This window comes from Aquarana catesbeiana, linkage group LG08 (assembly GCF_042186555.1).
Source record: "Aquarana catesbeiana isolate 2022-GZ linkage group LG08, ASM4218655v1, whole genome shotgun sequence".
Taxonomy (NCBI): Eukaryota; Metazoa; Chordata; class Amphibia; order Anura; family Ranidae; genus Aquarana; species Aquarana catesbeiana.
This window is the reverse complement of record NC_133331.1, coordinates 1,381,680-1,402,614: the sequence shown is the minus strand read 5'-3', so window position 1 is coordinate 1,402,614 and position 20,935 is coordinate 1,381,680. Positions and strand designations below refer to the sequence as shown.

Here is a 20,935-nt window from a genome sequence, read left to right as displayed (position 1 = left end):
TCACCACTCTCTAGTAATTGGATAGGCTGCATTCTCAGTGATGTCATCGCTCTCTAGTGAATGGATAGGCTGCATTCTCAGTGATGTCATCGCTCTCTAGTGATTGGATAGGCTGCATTCTCAGTGATGTCATCGCTCTCTAGTGATTGGATATGCTGCATTCTCAGTGATGTCATCGCTCTCTAGTGATTGGATAGGCTGCATTCTCAATGATATCATCACTCTCTAGTGATTGGATAGGCTGCATTCTCAGTGATGTCATCGCTCTCTAGTGATTGGATAGGCTGCATTCTCAGTGATGTCATCGCTCTCTAGTGATTGGATTGGCTGCATTCTCAGTGATGTCATCGCTCTCTAGTGATTGGATAGGCTGCATTCTCAGTGATGTCATCGCTCTCTAGTGATTGGATTGGCTGCATTCTCAGTGATGTCATCGCTCTCTAGTGATTGGATAGGCTGCATTCTCAGTGATGTCACCGCTCTCTAGTGATTGGATAGGCTGCATTCTCAGTGATGTCATCGCTCTCTAGTGATTGGATTGGCTGCATTCCCACTGATGTCACTGCTCTCTAGTGATTGGATAGGCTGCATTCTCAGTGATGTCATCGCTCTCTAGTGATTGGATAGGCTGCATTCTCAGTGATGTCATCGCTCTCTAGTGATTGGATTGGCTGCATTCCCAGTGATGTCATCGCTCTCTAGTGATTGGATAGGCTGCATTCTCATTGATGTCATCGCTCTCTAGTGAATGGATAGGCTGCATTCTCAGTGATGTGATTGCTCTCTAGTGATTGGATAGGCTGCATTCTCAGTGATGTCATCGCTCTCTAGTGAATGGATAGGCTGCATTCTCAGTGATGTCACTGCTCTCTAGTGATTGGATAGGCTGCATTCTCAGTGATGTAATCGCTCTCTAGTGATTGGATAGGCTGCATTCTCATTGATGCCACCGCTCTCTAGTGATTGGATAGGCCGCTTTATCTGTGATGTCACCGCTCTCTAGTGAATGGATAGGCTGCATTCTCTGTGATGTCATCACTCTCTAGTCATTGGATAGGCTGCATTCTCAGTGATGTCATCGCTCTCGACTGATTGGATAGGCTGCATTCTCAGTGATGTCATCGCTCTCTAGTGAATGGATAGGCTGCTTTCTCTGTGATGTCATCGCTCTCTAGTGATTGGATAGGCTGCATTCTCAGTGATGTCATCGCTCTCGACTGATTGGATAGGCTGCATTCTTAGTGATGTTACCGCTCCCTAGTGAATAGATAGGCTGCATTCTCAGTGATGTCACCGCTCTCTAGTGATTGGATAGGCTGAATTCTCAGTGATGTCATCGCTCTCTAGTGAATGGATAGGCTGCATTCTCTGTGATGTCATCGCCCTCTAGTGATTGGATAGGCTGCATTCTCTGTGATGTCATCGCTCTCTAGTGATTGGATAGGCTGCATTCTCAGTGATGTCATCGCTCTCGACTGATTGGATAGGCTGCATTCTTAGTGATGTCACCACTCCCTAGTGAATGGATAGGCTGCATTCACAGTGATATCATGGCTCTCTAGTGAATGGATAGGCTGCATTCTCTGTGATGTCATCGCTCTCTAGTGATTGGATAGGCTGCATTCTCAGTGATGTCACCGCTCTCGAGTGATTGGATAGGCTGCATTCTCAGTGATGTCACCGCTCTCGAGTGATTGGATAGGCTGCGTTCTCAGTGATGTCACCGCTCTCTAGTGATTGGATAGGCTGCATTCTCAGTGATGTCATCGCTCTCTAGTGAATGGATAGGCTGCATTCTCTGTGATGTCATCGCTCTCTAGTGATTGGATTGGCTGTATTCTCAGTGATGTCATCTCTCTCAAGTGATTGGATAGGCTGCGTTCTCAGTGATGTCACCGCTCTCGAGTGAATGGATAGGCTGCATTCTCAGTGATGTCAACGCTCTCTAGTGAATGGATAGGCTGCATTCTCTGTGATGTCAACGCTCTCTAGTGATTGGATAGGCTGCATTCTCAGTGATGTCATCTCTCTCGAGTGATTGGATAGGCTGCATTCTCATTGATGCCACCGCTCTCTAGTGATCGGATAGGCTGCATTCTCAGTGATGTCATCGCTCTCTAGTGATTGGATAGGCTGCATTCTAGGCTGCATTCTCAGTGATGTCATCACTCTCTAGTGATTGGATTGGCTGCATTCCCAGTGATGTCATCGCTCTCTAGTGATTGGATTGGCTGCATTCCCAGTGATGTCATCGCTCTCTAGTGATTGGATAGGCTGCATTCTCAGTGATGTCACCACTCTCTAGTGATTGGATTGGCTGCATTCCCAGTGATGTCACCGCTCTCTAGTGATTGGATTGGCTGCATTCCCAGTGATGTCATCGCTCTCTAGTGATTGCATAGGCTGCATTCTCAGTGATGTCATCGCTCCCTAGTGAATGGATAGGCTGCATTCACAGTGATGTCATGGCTCTCTAGTGAATGGATAGGCTGCATTCTCTGTGATGTCATCGCTCTCTAGTGATTGGATAGGCTGCATTCTCAGTGATGTCATCGCTCTCGACTGATTGGATAGGCTGCATTCTCAGTGATGTCACCACTCTCTAGTGATTGGATAGGCTGCATTCACAGTGATGTCATGGCTCTCTAGTGAATGGATAGGCTGCATTCTCTGTGATGTCATCGCTCTCTAGTGAATGGATAGGCTGCATTCACAGTGATGTCACCGCTCTCGAGTGATTGGATAGGCTGCATTCTCAGTGATGTCGCCACTCTCTAGTGATTGGATAGGCTGCATTCTCAGTGATGTCACCGCTCTCGAGTGAATGGATAGGCTGCATTCTCAGTGATGTCAACGCTCTCTAGTGAATGGATAGGCTGCATTCTCTGTGATGTCATCGCTCTCTAGTGATTGGATTGGCTGTATTCTCAGTGATGTCATCGCTCTCTAGTGATTGGATTGGCTGTATTCTCAGTGATGTCACCGCTCTCTAGTGAATGGATAGGCTGCATTCACAGTGATGTCACCGCTCTCGAGTGATTGGATAGGCTGCATTCTCAGTGATGTCACCACTCTCTAGTGATTGGATAGGCTGCATTCTCAGTGATGTCATCTCTCTCTAGTGATTGGATAGGCCGCTTTCTCAGTGATTTCATCTCTCTCTAGTGATTGGATAGGCTGCATTCTCATTGATGCCACCGCTCTCTAGTGATCGGATAGGCTGCATTCTCAGTGATGTCATCGCTCTCTAGTGATTGGATAGGCTGCATTCTAGGCTGCATTCTCAGTGATGTCATCACTCTCTAGTGATTGGATTGGCTGCATTCCCAGTGATGTCATCGCTCTCTAGTGATTGGATTGGCTGCATTCCCAGTGATGTCATCGCTCTCTAGTGATTGGATAGGCTGCATTCTCAGTGATGTCACCACTCTCTAGTGATTGGATTGGCTGCATTCCCAGTGATGTCACCGCTCTCTAGTGATTGGATTGGCTGCATTCCCAGTGATGTCATCGCTCTCTAGTGATTGCATAGGCTGCATTCTCAGTGATGTCATCGCTCCCTAGTGAATGGATAGGCTGCATTCACAGTGATGTCATGGCTCTCTAGTGAATGGATAGGCTGCATTCTCTGTGATGTCATCGCTCTCTAGTGATTGGATAGGCTGCATTCTCAGTGATGTCATCGCTCTCGACTGATTGGATAGGCTGCATTCTCTGTGATGTCATCGCTCTCTAGTGATTGGATAGGCTGCATTCTCAGTGATGTCACCGCTCTCGAGTGATTGGATAGGCTGCATTCACAGTGATGTCATGGCTCTCTAGTGAATGGATAGGCTGCATTCTCAGTGATGTCATCGCTCTCTAGTGATTGCATAGGCTGCATTCTCAGTGATGTCATCGCTCTCGACTGATTGGATAGGCTGCATTCTCTGTGATGTCATCGCTCTCTAGTGATTGGATAGGCTGCATTCTCAGTGATGTCACCGCTCTCGAGTGATTGGATAGGCTGCGTTCTCAGTGATGTCACTGCTCTCGAGTGAATGGATAGGCTGCATTCTCAGTGATGTCACCGCTCTCTAGTGAATGGATAGGCTGCATTCTCAGTGATGTCATCTCTCTCTAGTGAATGGATAGGCTGCATTCTCAGTGATGTCATCTCTCTCTAGTGAATGGATAGGCTGCATTCTCTGTGATGTCATCGCTCTCTAGTGATTGGATTGGCTGTATTCTCAGTAAAGTCATCGCTCTCTAGTGATTGGATTGGCTGTATTCTCAGTGATGTCACCGCTCTCTAGTGATTGGATAGGCTGCATTCTCTGTGATGTCATCGCTCTCTAGTGATTGGATTGGCTGTATTCTCAGTAAAGTCATCGCTCTCTAGTGATTGGATTGGCTGTATTCTTAGTGATGTCACCGCTCTCTAGTGATTGGATAGGCTGCATTCTCAGTGATGTCACCACTCTCTAGTGATCGGATAGGCCGCTTTATCTGTGATGTCACCGTTGTCCACATAGTTGACAATGTGCCGACTTTAAAGTAGGCCGTTGTCTGGCACAGGTGATGCTCCCATCCGAGGGGGGGGGGTGGATTCTGGGAGACCCGTACCCTGTAAGGTGAGGCTGAGATGTACTTGGCTATAAAACTTCTGGGAGTCAGGCAGTCTCCAGTTTTGGACTGAAGCCTAGGTTTTAACAGCGAAAAGCTGTCCAAATAATAAAGAACTAAGATAGAAATCCAAGTTAAAGCAACTCTGTTGCAATTAAAACAAAGAAATTGCTGACAGGTACACTTTAACTAATGGCGGCCTGTACAACACCTGTGGTTTAAGAAATGTAGATCAAAGAATATGGAGAAAAAGGTAATGTAATAAAATAATAAGCTAAGTTCTGTTAACAAGGATAAATGTGCTTATAAGAGACAACTGACAGCTCCATGAGGATAAAGCTGGTAAAGCATTGTGGTTGTGTCCTCTGAATTGTGTCCCATAATCCTCTGTAGTTATGAAGAAGGAGCCATTGTTGCTCAGCCATGGGCCTATCCACTCCATTTGTTCTCTAGGCCTGCTATTCTAACAGTGCTGAGTAATGCTTGAGGGACTAACTGGCAACATTTGATATATTTTTCTTTCTCTTTCCCCATAGGAGTTGATCATCTGGGATATCACATGAGCCCTCAGAAGTGGTATGAGCTCACTAACTGACTGCAATTATCACAATACCGTACTCAACTCCCTCGACACGGCCAAGAATCAGGAGAGAAAAAGCAGACACACAACGACTACAACCAACCTCGGAGACCTCATAGGAGACTGCATGCACAAGGAGACCTCCAGCAGAAGAAAACAAACTGCTGAGATAACCTTCCCAATGAGAGACGGTGATGAGACAGACAGCATGGAGGACTGACACCCTGAGACATGGCAAGTGTAGAGCCGGAAAAAAAGACATCCAACAATTAAAAAAACCAAAACCTTAAAAAATTGTAGAGCAAAAAGTTTTGCACTAAAACAGGGGTGCTAAGCACTTGCACTTGGTACCTAATGATGGATTTGGAACTTAACTTTGGACTAACATTCAATCGTCGGAGACAGTGAAAGGGGAAAGACAGAGAAATACCAGACTGGATGGTGGACAACAGTAGAACCACAGGAAGGCATGTGATAGGAATCAGTGTATGGATAGATAATAAGAGTGCAGATAGTAGTGATAGTAGCTGTGTCCTACAATAAGAAGGAATGGTCTGAGGAACAGTGTCCTTGTATGAGGTATATGAAAAGTGTAGGGAGAAGCCTCTTATAACAAGCCAATAAAAAGGAGTATTACCCTCAATCAACTTAGAAGGCATGTGGGGAAAGTTCCTAATCAAGAAGTACGGTATAATAGTTTTGCGCAAAGTTTAGACAATAGACCTCTCAAACAAAGGTGTAGGATAGGTGTAGCAAGTATTGTCTTCAAACAAGGATAAGGAATTCCTTTTTTAGACAGTATAAGAGGAAAGAGGGGTGTCTGTACTTGTCTGTATTCTCAGACAAGTTGTAAAGAGAGCTTAGGAGGTGGTATCTGCAGTAAAGCTGTAGGGAAATTGTAGGTATTGGCATCCTTAGTCAAGTTGTAGAGAGATTGTAGGTCTTGGTATCCTCAGTCAAGGTCTAGAGAGATTGTAGGTTGTGATATCCTCAGTCAAGGTGTTGAAAGATTGTAGGTCTTGGTATCCTCAGTCAAGGTCTAAAAATATTGTAGGTTGTGGTATCATCAGTCAAGGTGTAGAGAGATTGTAGGTTGTGGTATCCTCAGTCAAGTGTAGGAAGATTGTAGATATTGGCATCCTCCGTCAAGGTGTAGAGAGATTGTAGGTATTGGTATCCTTAGTCAAGGTCTAGAGAGATTGTAGGTTGTGATATCCTCAGTCAAGGTGTAGAGAGATTGTAGGTATTGGTATCCTTAGTCAAGGTCTAGAGAGATTGTAGGTTGTGATATCCTCAGTCAAGGTGTTGAGAGATTGTAGGTCTTGGTATTCTTGGTCAAGGTCTAAAAATATTGTAGCTTGTGGTATCATCAGTCAAGGTGTAGAGAGATTGTAGGTTGTGGTATCATCAGTCAAGGGGTAAGAAGATTCTAGGTATTGGTATCCTCAGTCAAGGTGTAGAGAGATTGTAGGTATTGGTATCCTTAGTCAAGGTGTAGAGAGATTGTAGGTATTGGTATCCTTAGTCAAGGTGTAGAGAGATTGTAGGTTGTGGTATCTTCAGTCAAGGTGTAGAGAGATTGTAGGTTGTGGTATCCTCAGTCAAGGTGTAGGGAGTAGTATCTCTAGACAAGGTGTAAGGATAAGACAAGAAAGTAAAACCCTTGGTCAAGGGAGGGAGATTGAAGGAAGCAGTATCCTCAGTCAAGCTGGAGTGAGTAGTAACTGTGGGTAAGGTGGAGGGCGTTATATCCTTAACTATCTAAGGATAGTGAAGACTTTAGTATTCCTAATCAAAAATAACAGTATCCACTGTCACAGTGTAGGATATAGTATCCATAGCCAAGGTGTATAGAACATTATCATCAATAAGGGTATAGGAAGAGTGTAGGAAGTAGCATTTGGTCAAGGCGTAGGAAGCAATACCCTCAAACAAAGCACCAGGAGCACTTTAGACAATGCAAACTATGGTACTTTAGCCATAGTCTACAGAGAAGTACCTTCAGATATCTGCTTAGTGTGCAGTATGGGTATCCAGTGGAACATAGGATGTGGGTACTAATATGCAGAGTGAGGAAATTGTAGAAAAGCTGAAGTCAGGGACAGTTTGGGTGGCGGACCCTATGAAACTTTTTGGCGTTGGCATCTAAAAGCAATCCTTTCTGCAAAAACTGCAGGAGGTCTACATAATTTTAAACAAAAGAGGAGGAGAGAGCTTTAATATTACAGAGAGGAAGCCAGACACAAACTCTAGCACCTGAAGGTCTCAAAGTAGACCAGAAGATCACACACTAGGAATAAGAACAACAAAATAGCAGTAAAACAACGAAAGATAATCAACATTACGGAGTCAAAAGTGACATCCAGAAGATGCCACGGGCCCCTGATCAGGATGAGGCCGATGAGCTATATCAGAACAACTCTGTGTCCTGGCTAGCGTGTGGCGCCCTCTCGCTACTTGCCAATGCCTGGAGTATCCTGAGCCTGGCCAGTCGAGGAGGGAGTGGCCAGCGCCCCCGCCCTCTGGAATTGCTCCTCTGCTTGCTAGCAGGAACACATTTACTCATGGCAGCTGTACCCCTCTCTCTGTTTTCGGTGGTGCAGCTGAGACGAAGACATTCACCAGGCTATGAGTGGAATGAGGGCCTTTGCAAAGTGTTTGTGTCCACGTATTACACGCTAGCGCTGTCCACATGCCTAACTGTGGCTTGCCTATCTTACCACCGGATGTGGATGGTGCGGTGGCCCGTCAGCTACAGGCTGGGGGGTGCACGAAGACAAGCCCTTCAAGGGGCACTGGGGATTTGGGCGGCTTCCTTTGTACTGTCCACCTTGCCATCCATTGGGTGGCATGACAATGCTCGCAGATTCTACACCCGTGGTTGCCACTTCTTGGCCAGCCGGATCGGCCTGGGCTTTGGGCTGTGCTTCCAGCTCCTGTTGCTGGGAGGGGTGGGCACTGGCCTGGGCTGTTTAGGGGTGACTTTATACCATGCTTGCTGCTGCCCTGCCTCAGGGCAGAGAGGAGGGACAAGCGAAGGTGGGGCGGAGGGAATGCTGGAGGTCCCAGCCATCGTGGTGCAAGATGCTCAGGGAAAAAGACGCTCATCTTTGGATGGGTCGGAATCGCCAAGGACAGCAGCGCAGGTGACTGGTCTGATCGGGGGGATTGTGCTGCTGTATGATGCCTTGACAGGTCTACCCATACTGGTGAGAAGGAGGGGATGGGGATGCTCCATGATGTTATATATGTGTGTGCTTTTTATATTTCAGATTCTACTCTTTCTATTCTGCTTACAGTCATTCTATTAGGATTATTTAAATCCAACCCCTCATGAGAGAAATACATGGGTTACCATCGCTGACCTCTTCTGAAAATGAAAGTTGCCCCCGTTATTCCTATCCCATTGCTTCAAACTGCTTGAGTTACCAAACAGGAACAATTATACAGATCATAGCCAAAGTCAGAAGTTCTTATCTGCATATAGTAAACCATTGTGTCCGGGGCAGCCGCCCCTCCGGCCCATCCCAAGTCCCAGCCCTGGCCAGACGACATTTGTAGAAGCTGAAGTCAGCAATCTTAGCTTTCAGGTTTCTCTTATGACAGGTTTACTTTAAAATGAAGAAATCAATCTTGTTTAGATTTCTGGGGGGCTTCTGTAGACAAACAGGGTACTGATAACCCCATATTCTCATGGCTGCAAGATATAAAACTGTGTAGCTAATTTACTGTATATATATATATATATAGATATATATATATATATATATAGATATATATATATATATAGATATATATATATATATATCTATATATATATATATATATATCTATATATATATATATATATATATATATATATATATGTTTTATGGCAGAATGTATGTGAACCCCTAACCATCCAGGGATGGCCCAAGACATTGTGCTGCCTGGGTCCAAGAATAAAATGCCGACCTCAACCCCCACCCCACAAAAAAAATCAAGCCCACCAAAAAGCCCCCACATCCATTATAATCTATGATAATTAAAAGTAAAATTAAGTTAATCAGGAAGTCAGATTTACATGTAACAGCACCTTATCTATATGCAAAATTATATGACATTCCATTATGTTCAATTCTAAGGGGCGGGCTAGTGTAGTATATAGATAAGCTAGGGTAGTATATGGACAGGCTAGTGTAGTATATAGACAGGCTAGGGTAGTAATTGAACAGGCTAGGGTAATATATGGACAGGCTAGGGTAATATATGGACAGGCTAGGGTAATATATGGACAGGCTAGGGTAATATATGGACAGGCTAGGGTAGTAATTGAACAGGCTAGGGTAATATATGGACAGGCTAGGGTAATATATGGACAGGCTAGGGTAATATATGGACAGGCTAGGGTAGAATAGGGGCAGGCGGAGTAGCCCAGGGGCAGTTGTCATCATGACACACAAAACTGCTGGAAAAAAAATCTTGGTCTTCAATTTGCTGGGTAAATAGAAGAGAAGGAGAGGCGGTCGTGGTTCAATTTTCTGCCCCTCTCAAAGTGCTGCCTGGGTCTGTGGCCAAAGATATGTGGACAACCCTCCAAACAATTGAGTTCAGGTGCTTTCATCTTTGTGACAACAGTTTGGTGAGACCCTTTTCTGTTCCAGCATGACTGTGCCCCCACCCATGTACAAAGCCAGCTCTACTAAGACATGACTTGGCAAATCAGGTGTAGAGGACCATAAATGTTCTGATTAGACCCTGAACCTAAACCCTGCTGAACTCCTTGGGGATGCATTGGGATGCTAATTCTTCTCACCCAATATGAGTACATAGTTACATAGATGGCGAGGTTGAAAAAAGACACAAGTCCGTCAAGTCCAACCTATATGTGTGATTACATAAAGTGTCTGACCTCAAAAATGTTCTTTTGCCACAGACACGCTCTAAAATATTGTAAAAATATCTGTCTTACCATAAGAATAGGGGCAACTCACAGCAAGTCCAGCAAGCTCCCATATCTGTGATGGTCATATTATAGTGTGTGTCAGCAAAGTCAGAAACTTCCTGGTATTGTTGAAGCTTGAGACTTAGTCCTGGCTTTCAGGCCTTGCATATTCCATTAGATCCATCACTATGATGGGCTGCCTCACTAGCCAATAAGAATGTGCAGGAGGCAGGAATGAGTGGGCAACCTTAATCACTACCTGAGAGTGTTGGAGCTTTACCCCTCAGAATCATCCAGTGTTTGGACATAGAAGCATGGTTTTGGTTGGAGATACAGACATGACCTTGTTATTCTAGGTTCCTCATACCTGACAGAGCAATGAACAAGGTGCTGTAACCTAGAGAGCAGGGGTCTCCAAACTTTCTAAACAAAAAGACAGTTTATTGTCCTTTGGGCTTTAGGGGGGCTGGACTGTGGCTAGTGGATTTGAAAAAAAAAATACATAGCGCATGTGGTCAGTAGGAGCAGGTACAGTACCCCATCATTGTTATCAGTGGTAGTAATAGTGTCCCATCATTGGTATCAGTGGGGGGAATAGTGTCCCATCATTGGTGTCAGTGGGAGGAATAGTGCCCCATCATTGGTATCAGTGGGAGGAATAGTGCCCCATCATTGGTATCAGTGGGAGGAATAGTGTCCCATCATTGGTGTCAGTGGGAGGAATAGTGGCCCATCATTGGTATCAGTGGGAGGAATAGTGTCCCATCATTGGTGTCAGTGGGAGGAATAGTGCCCCATCATTGGTATCAGTGGGAGAAATAGTGTCACATCATTTGTATCAGTGGGAGGAATAGTGTCCTATCATTGGTATCAGTGGGAGGAATAGTGTCCCATCATTGGTATCAGTGGGAGGAATAGTGTCCCATCATTGGTGTCAGTGGGAGGAATAGTGGCCCATCATTGGTATCAGTGGGAGGAATAGTGTCCCATCATTGGTGTCAGTGGGAGGAATAGTGCCCCATCATTGGTATCAGTGGGAGAAATAGTGTCACATCATTTGTATCAGTGGGAGGAATAGTGCCCCATCATTGGTATCAGTGAGAGGAATAGTGTCCCATCATTGGTATCAATGGGAGGAATAGTGCCCCATCATTGGTATCAGTGGGAGGAATAGTGTCCCATCATTGGTGTCAGTGGGAGGAATAGTGTCCCATCATTGGTGTCAGTGGGAGGAATAGTGTCCCATCATTGGTATCAGTGGGAGGAATAGTGTCCCATCATTGGTATCAGTGGGAGGAATAGTGTCCCATCATTGGTATCAGTGGGAGGAATAGTGTCCCATCATTGGTATCAGTGGGAGGAATAGTGTCCCATCATTGGTGTCAGTGGGAAGAATAGTGTCCCATCATTGGTGTCAGTGGGAGGAATAGTGCCCCATGATTGGTGTCAGTGGGAGGAATAGTGCCCCATCATTGGTGTCAGTGGGAGGAATAGTGTCCCATCATTGGTGTCAGTGGGAGGAATAGTGTCCCATCATTGGTGTCAGTGGGAGGAATAGTGTCCCATCATTGGTGTCAGTGGGAGGAATAGTGCCCCACCCATTATTGGTTTCAGTGGGAGGAATAGTGTCCCATCATTGGTGTCAGTGGGAGGAATAGTGTCCCATCATTGGTATCAGTGGGAGGAATAGTGTCCCATCATTGGTATCAGTGGGAGGAATAGTGCCCCATCATTGGTGTCAGTGAGAGGAATAGTGTCCCATCATTTGTATCAGTGGAAGGAATAGTGCCCCATCATTGGTGTCAGTGGGAGGAATAGTGCCCCATCACTGGTGTCAGTGAGAGGAATAGTGCCCCATCATTGGTGTCAGTGGGATAGTGCCCCATCATTGGTATCAGTGGGAGGAATAGTGTCCCATCACTGGTGTCAGTGAGAGGAATAGTGTCCCATCATTGGTATCAGTGGGAGGAATAGTGTCACATCACTGGTGTCAGTGGGAGGAATAGTGTCCCCATCATTGGTATCAGTGGGAGGAATAGTGCCCCATCATTGGTGTCAGTGGGAGGAATAGTGTCCCATCACTGGTGTCAGTGAGAGGAATAGTGCCCCATCATTGGTATCAGTGGGAGGAATAGTGTCCCATCATTGGTGTCAGTGGGAGGAATAGTGTCCCATCATTGGTGTCAGTGGGAGGAATAGTGCCCCATCATTGGTATCAGTGGGAGGAATAGTGTCCCATCATTGGTATCAGTAGGAGGAATAGTGTCCCATCATTGGTGTCTTTGGAAGGAATGGTGCTGCATCGATGATGTTAATGGGAGGAATTGTGCCCCAAGGGCCATGGAAAGGCAAGCAAAGGATTGCATACAGCCCATTGGATGCACTCTGGAGACCACTGCTGCAAAGCCAACCAGGTTTAGCCTTAAATGGGATATAACATTGCATGTCACTCAAAAAAGAATGTTTCTCTTCTTAAAGGCCACTTGAGTTCCATTATGTAGCTATATTTAAGAACATTGTCAGACGTGGTTGACCCGTGTGATAATGTACAAGTGAATGTGAGAGATGACATCACTGAGGGAGCTAGGGTGGATGTGGAATCCTTATGGGTAGAGCTCCAAAGGGATGAAGCTAAGGGGAACATAATACTGGGAGTATGCTATAGGCCCCCTAACCTGAGGGAGGAAGTGGAGACAGATCTCCTATCACAAATTGGATTAGCAGCAAGGATGGGAAGTGTTATCATAATGGGGGATTTTAATTATCCAGACATAGACTGGGCAGAGAGAACCGCGTATTCATCTAAGGCTCACCAGTTCCTTAATGTCTTGCAGGACAATTTTATGGGTCAGATGGTAGACGCACCAACTAGAAATAAAACGTTACTGGATCTACTGATTACCAACAATACAGACCTGATCACGGATGTGGAAATATGGGGCAATTTAGGTAACAGCGATCACAGGTCAATTAGTTTCGGTATAAATCACACAAATAGGAGACATGAAGGGAACACAAAGACACTGATTTTCAAAAGAGCCAACTTCCCTAAACTATGAACCTTGTTAGAACATATAAATTGGGATTAGGAACAAAGAATACGGAGGAGAGATGGGTTTGCTTTAAGAGTATATTAAATAAGGGCATTAGCCAATGTATCCCATTGGGTAATAAATTTAAAAGAGCGAACAAAAGTCCTGGATGGCTTAACTCCAATGGAAAAATGCATATAAAAGCAAAGGAGAAGGCCTTCAAAAAATACAAGGTTGAGGGATCATCATCAGCATTCAGACTTTATAAAGAATGCAACAAGAAATGTAAGGGGGCAATTAGGACGGCTAAGATAGAACATGAAAGACACATAGCGGAGGAGAGCAAAAAAAATCCCAAGAAATTCTTTAAGTATGTAAACAGTAAAAAAGGGAGGACAGACCATATTGGCCCCATAAAGAATGAGGAAGGACATCTGGTTACAAAGGATGGGGAGATGGCAAAGGTATTGAATTTATTCTTCTCCTCAGTCTTCACGAGTGAATCGGGGGGCTTCAGTAACCAAAACTGCAGTGTTTATCCTCAGGACACAACACAGGAAGCACCTCCATGGTTAACAGAGGACAGAATTAAAATTAGACTTGAGAAACTTAACATTAATAAATCACCGGGACCAGATGGCTTGCATCCGAGGGTACTTAGGGAACTCAGTTAGGTGATTGCCAGACCGTTGTTCCTAATTTTTACAGACAGTCTATTGACTGGAATGGTACCAGCTGATTGGAGAAAAGCCAATGTAGCATCAATATTTAAAAAGGGCCCAAAATACATCCCTGGGAATTACAGACCAGTCAGCCTAACATCAATAGTATGTAAACTCTTGGAGGGGATGATAAGGGACTATATACAAGATTTTAGTAATAAGAACGATATCATTAGCAGTAATCAGCATGGATTCATGAAGAATGGGCGGGGCTGAATGTTGCGCTGGATAGTAAAGCAGAACAATTCAGTGCTGGAAGGGACTTTATGTAAAGAGAAGGGGAGCCGGAGGGTCTATATATACTGACTGCTGGGGGATCTATGTGTGTATGGTTGTTTATTGTTGCTGCTTTGTTGGAGGAGGGGGGGGGCTTATGTTGCTAGGGGGTCAATTGTTGCTGGATAGGATCTGCTGTTGGGGGTGGGGTCTGTTGCTGCTGGGAGATCTGTGGTTGCGGGGGAGGGGTCTGTTGCTGCTGGGAGATCTGTGGTTGCGGGGGAGGGGTCTGTTGCTGCTGGGAGATCTGTGGTTTGCGGGGGAGGGGTCTATTGCTGCTGGGAGATCTGTGGTTGCGGGGGAGGGGTCTATTGCTGCTGGGAGATCTGTGGTTGCGGGGGAGGGGTCTATTGCTGCTGGTCGATCTGTGGTTGCGGGGGAGGGGTCTATTTTCCTGCTTTTCTTGTTATCATTACCAAATGTCATACAAATGACTTTAGTACCACACAATAATACTTGGCTCTATATTCTCTAGAAGGGGTGGTACTGAGAGGAGGGCGGGAGCTGTGTAGGGGGCGGAGACAAGAACGGACTCCTGCACATATTTTCTAAGAAAAAAAGCCCCGCCGGGCATACACCCGGGAACGCACACAGTACTCGGAACAGCATTCTGCCCCGTCTAGCCACAGCATATTTCAGCCTACCATAGACTTTGTCAGGACTGGGCGTGGCTCCTGTGCCTCCCAGGTGCACCAAAACACCTGATTAGGAAGCATGTGGGCTGAACGTGTGTGCAGGTAGCCTTATATCTCTTGGTGACTCCAGTCAGTGTATGAACACCACAGTCATTAGAAGGCCACACAGAGGGTCACACACCTCCCATGGGCTGTCTATAGTGCTCTGAGGGCTCCAGAGTTTAACTCACCAGTGCCCAGCCAATGCCCAACCAGTGTTCAACTAGTTCCCAGCCATTTCCCAAACAGTGCCCAGCCAGTGCCCAACCAGTGTTCAACTAGTTCCCAGCCATTTCCCAACCAGTGCCCAGCCAGTGCCCAACCAGTGCCCAACCAGTGTTCAACTAGTTCCCAGCCATTTCCCAACCAGTGCCCAGCCAAAACTGAAATACCAAAAGTTTTTCCTTAAAGCGGAGTTCCACCGAAAAGTGGAACTTCTGCTTTAAGTACTGGTGACCCCCTGACATGGCACATTTGGCATGTCATTTTTTGGGGGGAGGAATGTGTACCCTGTTTTTACAGGCACACAGCTCCCACTTCCTCCCCAGGGCTCCACGGCGCCAGAAGGAAGTTCACCTCTCCCCCCCTCCCTGCAATCATCTGGGACACGTCACAGGTCCCAGAAGACTCCCCGGCCAATCACAGCGCAGCTTGCGCATGTGCAATGCGCACCCGGCTGTGAAGCCACAGCCAGGCGCCCACAGTGACAATGCCGGGGCTTCGTAGAGGAGGGGAGAGGAGCGGTGCTTCCTGCACCCGCATCACTGGACTGCGGGACAGGTGAGGGTCTGATTATTGAAAGTCACCAGATACACTTTTTGTAGCTCCTGACTTTTAATTGGGAGGAACTCGGATTTAACCGACATAAATTACGGTGAAGTTCTCACCATTGGCAGACAGTCGTACAGATGAATGTGTTCATTCCACTAAGTAATAGTCTCTGATTTGGAGGAATCCTTAAAGGACCCGTTCATACCGATGTGTTGCGATAATGTACAATAGATATATATATATTTTACGCAAAGAACATTGATGGGGTGTCAACCATTTTGAATAGCACACTAAGGCACCTAGCCAGCATGTAGAGGGGTTGTAGGGTGCTAGTCCTGTCCTCCATGTTTGCCTCCTCATTGGGCGCCATGTGAGGGTCACATAAAAGGCCTACTCTGGGGTGGGCTCTTCTGGGCACTTTGGACGGGGTCACTGCCTTACCATAGTTGCCAACATTGCAAAAAAAAAATGTGGGACACTTTTTTGGCTGTAGACGGTGCCGTATAATAATTAGGGGGCGGGGCATGTGGTGTGGGCGTGGCTTAGCAATAAAAAACAAAACGGCGGCGCGCACCGCGGCGAAAAATGGGCGTGGTTTACGTGAAATAGTGGCGGTGGCTTAAATGGGCATGTCTCAAAGGGGGTGTGGTTAGAGTCTGAGATGAATAAGGGATGGAGAGGGAAAGAGGGATGGAGGGACAGCAGCCCCAGATCCTACACAACAATAGAAAAATGTGTATTCTAGAAAATTTAACAATCAGCAGATAAAGATACTCCAAACACCTGGTGTTATCACTTCAATTATCCCGGCACCATGATTGTTATGGTGTCAGGATGATTGAAGCGCATTATTTCTATTATTACATTGTAATATAAAAATAAATCATTCAACTCACCATAATGCAGAATCAGTGGGATCCCTGTGCGTGTCACCAGCCACCAGCAAAGTCCATCCTTGCATCAGGTGTCCCCAGCAGAGTCTGTCCTTGCATCAGGTGTCCCCAGCAGAGTCTGTCCACCTATCAGGTGCCCCCGGCAGAGTCCCTCCTTGCATCAGGTGCCCCCAGCAGAGTCAGTATAGACCCCCTCAGTGCAGACCCCCCTCCATCAGTGCGGACCCCCCTCCATCAGTGTAGACCCCCCTCCATCAGTGCAAACCCCCTCAGAGCAGACCCCCCTCCATCAGTGCAGACCCCCTCAGAGCAGACCCCCTCCATCAGTGCAGAACCCCCTCCATCAGTGCAGACCCCCCTCCATCAGTGCAGACCCCCTCAGAGCAGACCCCCCTCCATCAGTGCAGACCCCCCTCCATCAGTGCAGACCCCCCCACCCCCCAGAGCAGACCCCCCTCCATCAGTGCAGACCCCCTCAGCAGACCCCCCTCAATCAGTGCAGACCCCCTCAGAGCAGACCCCCCTCCATCAGTGCAGACCCCCTCAGAGCAGAACCCCCTCAGTGCAGACCCTCTCAGCAGACCCCCCTCCATCAGTGCAGACCCCCTCAGTGCAGACGCCCTCAGCAGACCCCCCTCCATCAGTGCAGAACCCCTCAGTGCAGACACCCTCAGCAGACCCCCCTCCATTAGTGCAGACCCCCTCAGCAGACCCCCCTCCATCAGTGCAGAACCCCTCAGTGCAGACGCCCTCAGCAGACCCCCCTCCATCAGTGCAGACGCCCTCAGTGCAGACGCCCTCAGCAGACCACCCTCCATCAGTGCAGACGCCCTCAGAGCAGAACCCCATCAGTGCAGACCCCCTCAGCAGAACCCCCTCCATCAGTGCAGATGCCCTCAGCAGACCCTCCCCTCCCATAACGCCCCCCAGGCCCCAGCAGTGAGCACATAGAGCGGCCGCCGGCGCCGTGTGTTCAGTGGAGAGGGGAGGGGCCGATCCGTGCGAGAGGAGAAGCCGATTCATTGGCTGCATGGATCGAGCCCCCTTCCCCTCTCTACTGAACACAAGGGGGAGCGATCAAGCGGCGGCGGCTGGACCGGCCGCCATTTTACTGAAGCCCGCTTCCCAAAAATGCAAATTGCAAACATTCCCGATTTTCCCTGGGCAAATCCCGATTCGGGACAGCCTCCGATCGGAACGAGGGTCCCAAAATCGGGATTGTCCCGGGAAAATTGGGACTGTTGGCAACTATGCCTTACACATGGGGTACCTTTACTTGAACAGACGACTAAACTCTAGTCCACTCTCCCTTGATGTTAATATATACTGCCATGGTCATTGTTTCATTAGGAGGGACACGCAGAGACAATGCCCTCTCCACCTATCCCGTGTATCTCTGCTACCTCCCTCCCAGTAATGGTATGGGGCCCTATTGCACCCAGTGAGGACTCCATGCATGCACTAAATGAACTCTTCCTCTCTGGAAATGTGCACAGGCTGGGGACCTCTGTGGTGCTGATCTGCTCCCGTTGCTATGGGAGATGGACCCACTTATGGAGAGAGAGTGCCGACAACAACTCCTCCTGCTAGAAGCCATCGGTCACATGTACGCGCTTACAACAGGCTGCTCGAGAAACTTTTGTTACCCTTGGTAACCACCCGTATCTTCACACTGGATTAACTCTCGCACTGTTGTCTTCATACCCCAATGTATGTAGCTGACCCCCCCCCCGCTGTAAACGATGTGTACCAATCACTGAGTACCTTCAGACCAGGCAAAGGCAAAGTTTCAAACAATTTACTTGGCAAGACAGTTAAACAAGGGCAAGAGTCTCTCCCTAAACTAATCCCTAAGTCCAGGCTGCCCCAGCATACCTGCACAGGAAAGAGTCCATAATGGCAGTGTTCAGGGTTGGCACCTTCAGAGCGGACTGCAGGTCCCAGCAATCCCCCTAGGCTGTAGAAGGATCCTGGAGCCAGATGTTCATTAGCTGGCACTCTGGTGTCGGAATATTTCAGCAGACTAGCAGCATCGGGACCAATCTCTCTCGCTAACTCCGGATCCCTGTCCCTTGTATAATACACAGAACCAGTGGGTTGTACCCAACAAAGCCTGCCAACAAAGAACTGGGAAACATAATTCACACTCACCCTCCCAACTGGGGCAACATCAACGTCTACCTGCCTACAAGCACCCAACAGTATATGGGACCACCATACAGCATATGGGACAACCATACATTATATACACATTATGGCTCAAATACCACAGACCTGTTAGAACCCTCGTCATGCTGCACTGGCCTACATTATGGTAATGTACACTATTGTGTGAAATCCGCTACATTCACTTATAATGAGCACAATAATGTGAATGGACCAAAAAGAATTCTCTATGAGAAATTTGTAGTCTACTATCCCTACACACTGATATATACTGTATATCTCAATACAGCCAGTGAGATGTACAGTGCAGATATACAGTGAGATATACAGTGCAGATATACAGCAAGCGAAGTCCAAACTCCTGTTCTGCATATTTTATTATTAGGTCAGGAACTCAGAAATTTTTGAAGCACTTGGACCAGCAGAACATATCCCACCATCTGATCTTTTCCCCATTGCTGACTTCCCATGCCTTGTTCTGCATTGTGTCTCTATGTGGAGGTGGCCATCTTGGTAGATGAATAAAACGAACTGCTGTTTAAGATCTGCCTCCTGATTACTTGTGGAGTCATGATCATGTAGTGTGAGCAATTAAGCAGCTCCCTCTAGTGGTTGGGATACAACTATGCCAACATGGCCCTTTTAGCAGGTTTTATATCAGGCAGTTAAGGGAGGTCAGAAGCCAAGTCACCAAACCAGGGCTCACTGCTATACAGCTCCAGTGCTGTCCGGGAGACATTTACTTAGCAAGGCCTCTCTTCACACTGGTAGGCTCCAGACTTAGCAAGGCCTCTCTTCACACTGGTAGGCTCCAGACTTAGCAAGGCCTCTCTTCACACTGGTAGGCTCCAGACCTCTGCCTCCAGGGTCCAGCTGCAACACTGGGAACAAGGGGGAATCCATGCATCCTGTACCGCAGCAATGGAGACCCATTGGAGGGCCAACTACCCCATTCCAAACCATGGCCCACAATGTTGTGGAGCACCTTTCCTGCTCTCCGCTTGCTTTTACTCTTCATTTTGGACCATTCCAGACATAGAATGTCCAGTTGGGTTTGGATGGGGCTTTAACATCTTTGACCTAACATAACCCATTATCAGACAATCTTTTCTTCACCAAGAGGCATTCCAGCATGGTGGTTAAGGCAAGTTTTAATAGAACAAACATCTTTCAATGTCATATATGCTCGGCCTCTTAAAAAGGTGCGAACTCTGTCCTGTCTGTCTCCAGAGGGAACTAAAGGTAAATATCTTCCCAGCATGAGTACTCAGTGCTTTGTAGACTCCAGTCTGGTGCACTTAGGGGTCCCCCGTCTCCCCCCACCTCACACCTACCCTCAGCTGTGAAATATTCCTTGTTGGGGAGCATCCCCACTCCCTAGAAGGATGTAGCTGAAAGCAAGGTTGTGTATTGCTTTGTGGGTTGTCACAATTTTGAACTCTATGCGGTGGGTGAGCAGAAACCAGTGCAGGGTTTGACAGAGAAGGGTAGCAGACACTGAGCGGTTGGTAAGGTGGATGAGTCTGGCAGCAGCATTCATGATGGACTGAAGGGAGGATAGCGTAAGGTAAGCCAATGAGGAGGGAGTTGCAATAAAGTGAGTGACAACCAGGGAGTGAATTTTGAAGTTTTGTGGTGTCGTTGAAGCATTAGGAGGGGTAGAGGAATCGCAATATATTTAAAAATGAATGAAGGAGAAGCAGGGAGATCCTTGCACTGCAGTTACTCAGGCACAGCTTCCCCTCCAGTAAGGAGAACAGTGAGCGCCACAGTTCAACCCTCCTGTAGGTGGCAGTATAACCTGTTGGATGAAGCAGGGAGATCCTTGCACTGCAGCTACTCAGGCACAGCTTCCCCTCCAGTAAGGAGAACAATGGGCAACATCTCACTTTGGATCTCTTTAGACTGTCATTCAGAGTTAGCAGTGACTTAGACCTCACCCTGCAGATATACAGCTACATGGCTCAAATCTCAAGAAGCCTTGTACTTTATCTAAGACAAAAGATAGATTTTGCGGGATACTGGGCACAATTAACATTTCGAGATGTTTCCTGTAACACAGCAAATCTATACTTATTGAGTTCCTGTTGTCCATTTTAATTCTCTCAGCTCAGGTTTTGTACTGGAATTGTCTCCCCGTGTGAATGTTCTGCTACATTGTATTCCGCAGTCTACCTTCTCCTCGTGTTTATCCCCCGTAACTCCCACTCATCTCTTACACCGGCTGCCTTTATGTGCTTTATCTCTCGTCTTCCCACTCCTTTCTTCCCACCTTCACTCTTATCTTCTAAT

At 47.0% G+C, this 20,935-nt stretch overlaps 1 protein-coding gene across 1 annotated transcript in view; it reads left to right on the top strand.

Annotated features, from left to right (window-relative positions):
* GPR162 (G protein-coupled receptor 162) overlaps positions 1–20,935 on the top strand; it is a 117,822-nt gene that overhangs the window by 44,088 nt on the left and 52,799 nt on the right. The window contains exon 2 of the mRNA XM_073595379.1: positions 5,142–8,394. Coding sequence (XP_073451480.1) covers positions 7,555–8,394 — 840 coding nt within the window. The 5' untranslated portion in view covers positions 5,142–7,554. The remainder of the gene's footprint in view (positions 1–5,141; positions 8,395–20,935) is intronic.